Genomic DNA, 10,492 nt, shown 5'->3' with positions numbered 1-10,492 from the left:
TCCATATGTTTGCCAGTTTTGAAAAGACGTGCCCTGGTATCATTTACATTCTTCATATCCTCTTCATACAGTGAACAAACAAATTCTTCAGATTTATTTATTAATGCCTCGTTAACTTCAAAATATCTTCATAGTTGAGAAAAAACTCAATGAATTTCGAGTCCTCCAACATCAGTTTTACGAGATGAGCGGTTTCAAGTGCAGAAGAAAGCCAAAGTATTTCAATATGAATAGCCCATCTAAGCTGTTTACAACTGTTGTCATCTCATATACCTTTACACTTTTCTTTAAGACTTCTTGTTTGATCCATTTTATTCTTACAGGTATAGCGCTGATAGCAGCAGGGATTATAGCCTGTGTTAGGTTGGATTGGTGGAACATTGTCGTTTTCTTTCGTAGTAAAGTATCTAAAATGAGGAAGAAAAACATATTTAGAACAGCATGAGTGTAAAAATACCACTAAATACTGACTAATACTCCTCATACATACGACATTTTATCTGATGTACTACAGTCCTGAATACCAGACTATATCTACACTGAATCTCTGTATATCACAATCTGAAATGCCCTATGGCTACTTTCTTTCAACTTCGGCATAACTTATCATTGCTTCCCAGGTTCTTGTCGACTCTATGAATTTAGACCAACTAACATCAGTAAAATTGATTATTCTCCCATCTTTCACACAAATGTGCATTACAGAAACAGCCATTGTTTTCTGAATCAAATACGCCATCTGATATTCATTCGACCACGGGGGATCCACCTACAGCTGACCAGTTGTAATTGTTACATCATGCAGAAGTCTGTGTTCATTGGCCCATGATACCGGAAAAGCAGAGAATACAGGACAGATCGTGGCGCATATTTTTTGTAGTAAAAGCAGCTTTTCCGTAAAACGCGCAACTTTCGGAAATGGGAACAAGTCATTATTTGCTACTGAATTTCTAAGGAACATTTTAAAATCATTTTCAGGTAGTTCCCTTATGTGCGCTACGAAACTGAAAGATAAACGGCCTCGTCTCGCGGCCTATTCCCTTCGTTACTTATGTTCAGCATTTGCATAGGTTACGGGGAAATTGATATTTCAGAGGCCGCTCAAAGAAATTTTTCACTCAAGCAAATTTCATGCATGGTTGGGAAAATTACAGTATTTCTGTGATTTAGCTAGTCGTGATTCCGAAATTTAGGTATAAATCAAACAACTTAATGGTGATATTATTTTCCGAAATGTTTAAGTGCAGTGATCATGACCTAGTCCTAAGTCCTAGGTGCTATTTAGGTTTGGTGACGGTTTGGAAAACAACCAATTGTAAGTGAAAAGTTGTGTCATTTGTATATGTGTAATGAGTAATTGTATTTATGTACATATATAGAAATAAAGTTATACGTTTCAGCAACAGTGAAGTTCAATGCATGTGCCAGCTTGGACATGACTGAATGCTTGATTTCCGAATCGTCAACAGCAATAGACGAAGGATGACTGCTGTCGTAACACCAATTTTGAGCTTCTTCGAATGTGACTTTAGTAGGATTTGGAAATTTCAGGCAATGATCTCCAAAACTCATGTATGACTCTGGACAGAACTCAACATCTCCAAAAAATGCTTTCATTTCATATAAATGAGATTCTTCCGTTAAGTTCAATGTATTGTATTCCGATATCTTTATTTCATGAAAAAAAAACGAAATGAAGATATATCAAACAATAATTACATATTAAGACATTAGAAACAACACGCCTCTTGTCGGGGTATTGTAGCTTTTGTAAATCATATTCACATGCTATATTATTAAAACCAACATAAATGTTTTATTGTTTGACATTAAAAAAACCTGATCGTACGAATTATGTCAACTTTTTAAACGATTGTCAGTCAGCCTGCTGGGTCTGGGTGTGATAGAACACTGAAATTTGCTTCAAATATGGTTTTGTATATTCAGATTGGCTCGTCCATAACTTGTAACGTTACTATATTTACAAGGATCAATACAAATGTTCTGCTGTTTTGTGCCATTAACGTCAGCAAGTTTCCAGAGAAATTATTTCACCTAATATTACTGTAAACTTTAAAATGTCAAAAGAACGTCATTTTGTCTTTTTCTGTTTGGGCCTGAGTCAGTGGGATGCTAGACACCTTATAAATGTAAATTGATATCTGCAATGATATGGCGGACATTTTTTAAATTTTTGTCAAACAGCAAAACACATTCCGAGGTCCGAGAAGAACAATAGGCCTACAACATCCACCAGAATCTTCGGACTGTTTCAAAAAGCGTATTTCCGAACTGCAAGCGAATGTACATTAAGTACAACTCTAGTTTAAAAAAACGATGGAATTGAAAACACCAAAAAACATATACCATAATAGCTTCCTGCTGGCACACGAAACCGAAATTATACAACCTCCACAACGTGTTGTATTTATTGATATCTGCATTCAGCGGACTCACGGCAAGGCACTCTCCTTTAATTGCATAGTATGGTGTCGTTATATCGTCGGATGTCGCGTTTTTTGATGTCCAAAATAGGTATGTCCCTCTGCTTTCTGACCCTTCAAAGTTAGTGCATAAAAAGCAGTTCAAGTAAATTTTAATTGGCGTTATTATGCGATAAAACATAGGATAAACTAGATAAACATAGATACTTATACTGACCACACATGCCAACCCAAAATTGTTCATCAGCCGTATTTGCTTGTGATTTCATGAAATATAACACGGGGATAGATTGAGGATGATTGTGTTGAAATTTTACTAAGGATCCACGTTGCTCGGTATCTGCTTCACATACTGTCTTCGCTACATGCCATTCCACTGTTTCGTGATATGCCCGCAAACATGTGCTTTCCTCTGCTCTCATAAAACCAGGAGGACAAAGACTCTGGTCTTCATCGGGAATTACTTCTTTGTATTCTATAACATAAAGGGATTTTCAAGATGTCATTGAATGAATTATTTATAAGATCATATATATATATATTGATATTTTAATAAAAAAAAACTACTCTTTCTGATAAAATGATAGATTTTAGTAAAACGGACAACACGTATACATGCAGGTATCAAAACGAATTATCAATTTCAATAAGAGATACTGAAAGTTTAGAAAATCAGTTTACCTTTCCTGCACAAATAATGATGTATTGTATTACAATTTTTCCATTCAAATGTTGGGATATGAAGCGTTCGAAACGTAGGGCACATGTCATTTGGTCGGTTATCATTTGCAACAACCATGCCGTTTTGAATATTATATCCGCCGGCTAACATCAACCAAAACGTCTGTCATGAAATAACAGTTAAGTGTAAGTTCAGTAAAATACATTTTATCATCAACATTGAAAGCTTAATGTAAAATTGGATAGAGATATGGATGGGACTCTCATAAACCTAAGAAGACTAAATTCTGACACGCACTTGACTTTTTGTCCGACTCTCAGCTGAGCTAATCAGCTAAGCGAAACGTTGCATAGGTCAAAATGAACATTATAATGAACATTGTAATGCAACACATGTATGACTCTGCACTCTCTAACCTTATTTGTGGCATAATCTGTTGCATATGTTGATACCAACGTCATGATTTGCCACAATTGTGATGCCTCAGCAAGACTTCCTCCTTCATCACTTTCGCACTTGGTACTAGCAACAGATTGAAATGTAGTATCATTATGCCAGTAATATCGCTTGTTGTCAACGACGGCGACAAAATTATCTTCTGTAATAATAAATATATAGTATTTTATATTTATGTATAAAAGGCTTCGAAACACAACGTTGCAAAACATCCTGAACAATAAGTCATTGACACATAAGAAGAATGTGCTACTGTACTATGTTTTTGAGAAGACCAGCTTATCTCCAGTTTGGCATAGACCATTTACCACACTGAGGATATGCAGTTTAAAGTAAGGGCCCTTCTACCATGTTTTTATTTTGATAGTTGATCAAAATTTTCACCCATTTCACTCTTATATTTTAGTACTAGGTATATTATTTGTGTAGACGCTACTTCCGAAGGAAGAGATACAATCAATTAAGTCATTCAAGGGCGCCAAAATCGAATAACTGACTTTTGGACCAGTTTAGGCAAGCATACTATTCAATTACCCAAACAAAATCACATTTGTTAGCGTGTTAAAAGATCTTTTCGTTTATTTTATGAAGAAACATTTATCATCAATTTGGACGTACATCAGCATATGGGAGGCTGGTCACAGACAATGATACAGCGGGCCCCATGTGACCCGCGGTTTTGGGTTTGGGCCACTTTAATAATCTATAGGTTGTTTGTTTAAAACACAGATGTTTTATAGCCAAGCAGCCAAATTAAATTAAAGATGTGAAGCAAAACATTATTTAAATTAAGAAAACGGTGATAGAAAAGGTATATTGGCTTACTTATATGCTTGTATTCACAAATGAATTGTGCATTATAACCATCATCACAGTCGAATGATAATAACTTTCCATTTACATTCATAACAACACAGTGAAGTGAAGTGTTTGGTTGTCCTGGTGCCCACATTTCTTCAAGAATAACATCTCCTTGAGTGGATTCATAAACTTCTGTTTCCATATTGTATAGGGCATCTATTGGTTCATAAAATATTAATATATTATTATATATACATTCATATAACTATTTGTCCGTACTTTTTTAGGATGTAGGAACAAATTATGAATAACCGTACTTCTTTATCTACTCTCCTACAAACATTGAAAACTTACAATGTATAGATGTACCTGTTATCTTTTGATAATTATATGTTTGAAGTACAAAATATAACATAGCAACAATCGACATAATAACATAACAATGTCGAAGTATATACACAATACGTGGATGATCGATCCCCTTTGTCAAAAAAATGTCGAAATTTAATAACATCTATAATAAAGCATAATGTTGCTAGCATAGTCTACTCGAGATGATAAATATATGTTTGCTAAGTATTCAATGCAGAAAATATTCACAGATATTCAGATGAATGCCAGAGCAATTTCGTACAGTGTAGTGATTATAACCTGAACAAATTTTAATCAACGATAAAAATGTAATTCAATCAATGAGGGAAATCATCACAGTATTCATCTCTTATTCTTACATTTTCTCATTAAGTCTTTATAGTTCTATAGGACAGTTATATTGACTTATATAATAGTATTACCTATCAAGAATAGTCCAGAATGCTGATAAAATTTGATTATGCTCGATAGCCATTTCAGTTTTTTGGCGGAGTCCGGTCTCACGAGAAACTCATAGGCATCAGTGCAAACTTTTGAAGCTTCTGTGTAATTTCGGTATTTCTCATAAACTACCATCATTGTGTGTCCGTATCTCAGATGTTCGTCTGAAAAGATTTAGCTGATAACAGGTCATGAAACTTGTAACTTCACACCTCTCATCTTTCCATTTCAAGAACGGTTCTTAATACTCACGTATTCTGCAGACTACAGACAATTTTTTGCTGCAACTTTCGCTTGACCATTTCATACTTCCCATTGAAATTAGCATGCAACTTCCATCTCCCCCGGGAGCAAGTACATTGCTTTTGATGAATTCTGCCTCATTGAACCAAATACCTTTGCCTTGTCCGACGTGATACATCCATGTTTCATTAATATATTTGATACCTTAATGTAATATTTATTATTTGAATATTGTTTTATTTTGTCTCTAATATACCTTCGTTGCTAAATTATTTTGTTTGAGTATTTTGGATGAAATACAGTTATTTTTACTTGCTTTTGAGTTGGCGTTTATTATGATGAACAGCAAGAATCAACGAGAGCTCCCAGACGTCATATCTAAATAACTTACTAATCCTTTTCCTGTTGCATACCTGACCACATTGATCCCGAAACTTTGCCATTGATCCACTGATTCAAAGGACCGTGTTTCGGGACAACGAGATATCCGTCCAGACCCTCACAATATCTTTGCGCATCTATGTGGCTCATTTTGACATTGGAGAAATGATAATATGAATCAATGTACCACATTGGGCTGTAATCTGAAATAAATATTTCAAGTAGTTACTGAAACTGATTGAAGATAAACTTTGGTAGTTGACATAATAAGCCAACCAAAAAACCTGTACTATGTGTGTGATTCCAAAAGCAGGAAGGCAGATGCGACAACGTCGTTGCATGCCATATTGGATATCTCACTCACAAAAATAGCAAAGAAACGAACAATAGACAAAATAATCAAGTGTGTGAGCAAATTATTATGTAGGATTTAAACTATGCGCTTAGGTTACAACCCGGAACAATCAAATCAGAATAAAAAACATTGGGACAATATTGGGCATGTCTTCTTAATTTGACGCAACGTTCCACATGAATGTTAAAATAAGTCATGGATAGAAAATTGAAATGAAGAAGATTGGATATAAACAGAATGTTTACCCATTACAAGAAGTTTGGGCTAAAATTCCCGGTGTGTTTTGACCCCCGCGACAATGAGAGAGAGAGATTTTATTTCCACAAAACAAAGTTAAATAAAAAGAACAGATATTAATTTTTATCGAAAATACAATGCAGTGAATTATTTAAACATTGAGTTGTGTATGCAAGACCTTTGTAGGTCATTGAGACTTCGGAATTGCGACCCCGCCTAGTGCGGACGTTTCAAGGACTAAGAAGGCTAATAGCCGCCCAGTCATTCATTATTCCTTAGTCATATATATATATACGTAAGTCAAATCAACACCGGCGTTAAAATTTATTGTTATTTTATTAGAATTGTAAGTAGGAATTGAATTTCTCACCTTCAAAAGTGTAGGTCATATCGCCAACTTCAATCTGTTTTTTGTTGACATCAAGAAGTATCCAAGGATAGCCTGAATATTGCTGTCAAATTGGGTATTTGCATATTACTCACAAAAATTGTCATTAACTACAATAAATAATCATTGTTACATCATTTAGGAGAGAGATGTTGGAAACAGCATGTGAAGTATTACAGTGACAGCGTATCTTCAAATAAACTGGATTAATGACGATTGCTGGATTGTAATTTTTTTGTTATAGAGGTGGTAAGATATCATAGTCATAGTCAATTTTATTTTTTCCAACCGGCAAAAAAATAACATACAAAATCAAAAGATAAACAAAATTTAACACATAATTCTACTGGGGAAGGGAAGCCGCGGGGAACCAAATTTGGTTATCGAGCAGCGACACCCAAGATTCGTCTTCTAATTTAATTTGGAAACTCGGAAGTTATGTTTTAAGAATAAAATGCACCGGTACAGGTTTGAAAATCCCATCCTACCGGATAACTCGTAGGGTATTCCCTAATTAATCAGGTAGATAAAGGTCTGAAATGCTGATACGTGTTGTATACATTGGCTAGAGATAGCCTGATTGCGAACACTCAGTAATAAGTAGTTTTTTATATAACCATAGTTTAAATAGGCGCAAACATGCAAATGGCAATGAATTATAAATAGGCCATATTACAGGATGAAAAGGACGCGGGAAATCAGTGGTGGTTATCGAGCAGCGGCACCTATAAAATAACTCTGGACACTATATTATAAGGGAGAAAAAGTCGAATCAAGTGTAAGTAAATTGGAAAATAAAATGCATACAATATCTCGAGGCAATCTGCTATAATCAACAGTCGCTCACTTCAATAAAACACGACTCTGAACACCATTAACTTGGTAACCATGGAGATGGCATTAATGGACTGTGTCACAACAATACTATTGTGATGCGCATTGTCTAACAGTCGGCAACAAACGTCAGATTCTGAAGGCGTAACACTGGCATTCAATTAGACGCGGTGGATATTGAAAGCGAAGAAAACAGGTAATAAAATCTTGTAGCATTAAATAGGAAGACGGAATATCTGTGACGCTAAAATTAAATTAAACGAGATACGGTAACGTGGTAGGTACCGGTAACGGTACTCAGTGCTGCAGTGATATACTGTATATCAATGCAGACGTGGTCCATTAAAAGAATAATTTGCACTGGACAACAGTTTGAACATATAAGGACAGCGTAATGAGAAAATCAGTAATGCAATAATTACGTCAATTATCACAGCTAAGCCATATTTACAGTACTTGGTCATTAGGAATAGTTCAATAACATTATTTACTCTGTTTTAGGTGAGGTATCACATCGCTCAAAGGCTTACCAAAGCTATGGTGTTGGGCCATTCATCAGGATAATATATCGACTTCGCCGCAGATCGTAAAGGTGAATACGTGATGTTTCCTCGAATAGGTAATATATGGCAATAATCCATTTGATCACTGCATGGTTTATATGCTCCAAAAACATTGTGATCAAATTCTCCATCTGGATATTTTCCATAAAATATGTAGGCTGCAAATAACATAAATATCAACATACATTCACACAATAAAACATTTTGAATGTCTCACATCCTGCACATAAAAGCTATATATATATATATCAGTTTGCATATTTTCCGATATTTTGACATTTTTCAAATTCTTGTGCAGTACTACGACATATCGAGATATAACTATATTAGCAAACGTATCTCCAATTCAATACTGTTGTTTTGAAGATTGTTTTGTACTGAATGTTCAAAGTTTTAAATATGAAGAAATAGATTGCAACTTACCGTAGGTATGGGTGCATCGCCCTTTCATGATCAGAGAAAACCCCAAAATAATTGACTGAAAATAAATCAGGATAAATAACTTGATAGGCACAAATCAGTCGAGATAACATAGCCGAGGGGTGCGCCCTCGCATTTACAAAATATGTACTGCACTCTATTACTTGTAATATTTAATGAGATGTTATCTGGCGCAGTGGTTCGCAATCTTTTTATCAGGCGACCCAAATTTTATATAGAATAAATTTAGTATAATCTCGCGACTCAATGATATACTCTCACACAAAATGCCACGTATTGCTTTTATACCCGCAAAATTAAATGAAATATTTCAACAGAAATTTGATTCAAAGTTGCACTACTGAGAAAGCTGCGCTTGTTTCCCATCAGTGGGTTGGGTTTATTTAGTTAATCAAATTAGCTGCTGCTGCCGAAATATAACATTGAACTGTGATATTTCCCAGGTACGCAATTACTACTAAGAAACACTACAATACGAAATATAGCTTAAACAATAAAATTCACCCGAAAGATAAGCAGATTTTCAGACGACTGAGTTTTGAATCGTGACCCATAGATTGAAAATACTGAATTCTAGCAAATGCGATCTTATCGAGCATTCACTAAGGCGTAGAGGAGTATACAATGACATACAGAGTGGTTACCTACTTTCACTCTTTTTTTTGTTGATGGAGACATTAATTGTTATGAGAAAAAGGGTTATCTGTTTGTAGATTCTACCAACGAAACTAACCTTGAAACTCTTTCCTAATTAAATTTGGAACATGTACATTTACAAGTATAAAAATCACGAACCCTCCAGTAAAACCAGAAAGACTACCGATAGAAAAGATGCGAGCATTTCGACTTTAGACTGAGCTATATAGAGACTTTTGCTTGTAATATATATGTCAGTAGATAATAGACGCTGACTTCGAATTTGAGTGCGTCTACGAAGTGGAAGTTCATGTGGGAACCTAGAGATTTCGTTGACAGACGAGAACGTCTTTATTGTGTTGACGGAATCACTGATTTGTACCAATGAGCTATGCAGTGAGTCTTTAAATTGAGGCACCCAATCATATTATCAGATATAATACGCTTACTATATTAATGAACGTGATAGGCAAATTGGCTGAAATGAAAAAACTACTCAAAAATATTGATAGTTTGACTTCTTAGTGGATTTTGGTCTTTCAAATTTTAATCTAGACAAAGCTATCAAGTTTTACTAAATTTTCAATCCTATATATTATAATACATGACAATAAATTCCGTAAGTTGGGTGTTGAATATTTTTGTCAAAAGCCATCAGATAATAGATAATTGGCATCGGCGAATATTAAATGGCTTAGGTGTAACATACTTGTTTGCGAAGTGTTTATGAGTAATAACAAATAATATACAAATAATTTATCAGATAGCGAAATTAATTTCTTATACTCAATCAAATCAACTAACAAAAACTTAAATTCGAAATACACAAATACGTTTAAATTTTCAGCAGGAACAAAAACCTACTTACCAAATAAAATGATGTTTTATAATCCATATCTTGAATCTTATTGTCCAGCTGGAATAGCAGGCTGGCTGTGCCGTGTGTTGACAGATCCAGACACTTTTATAACATTACATGTAGTTAATGACCACTTCGAGTATATATATATATATAACAGGCGATTTTCAGAAAAAAATGAATGAAAAATAACACAAAAGATGTATCTATAATTCATGGAAATCGTTAATGTAATTTCTCCCGAACATAGCTTATGGACAATGGGCCTTTGTTTCTTTGTCTTCATTTTTCCAACTTCCGTCATCATAATAAAGGATACAAATGGTCAGGTCTCTAGCTTCCAGTCAATTTTCTATGTT

General features: G+C 34.7%; 1 protein-coding gene across 1 annotated transcript; it reads right to left on the bottom strand.

Annotated features, from left to right (window-relative positions):
• Window positions 1-60: 60 nt before the first annotated feature.
• On the bottom strand, window positions 61-10,211 carry LOC144427327 (uncharacterized). Its single transcript, XM_078116380.1, has 13 exons — window positions 10,143-10,211; window positions 8,621-8,675; window positions 8,165-8,355; window positions 6,783-6,864; window positions 5,853-6,023; window positions 5,449-5,643; window positions 5,178-5,360; window positions 4,408-4,599; window positions 3,543-3,724; window positions 3,126-3,288; window positions 2,662-2,919; window positions 2,368-2,558; window positions 61-1,668 (listed from the first exon to the last, which is right to left on the bottom strand). The coding sequence occupies exons 1-13, from the start codon at window positions 10,167-10,169 to the stop codon at window positions 1,333-1,335; spliced, it is 2,226 nt and encodes a 741-aa protein (XP_077972506.1). The 5' UTR covers window positions 10,170-10,211; the 3' UTR covers window positions 61-1,332.
• Window positions 10,212-10,492: the final 281 nt, after the last annotated feature.

The sequence above is a fragment of the Styela clava genome, chromosome 9 (genome assembly GCF_964204865.1).
Source record: "Styela clava chromosome 9, kaStyClav1.hap1.2, whole genome shotgun sequence".
In the NCBI taxonomy this organism is placed as follows: Eukaryota; Metazoa; Chordata; class Ascidiacea; order Stolidobranchia; family Styelidae; genus Styela; species Styela clava.
The sequence above is the reverse complement of the archived record's forward strand: the minus strand, read 5'-3'. Positions and strand labels throughout refer to the sequence as shown.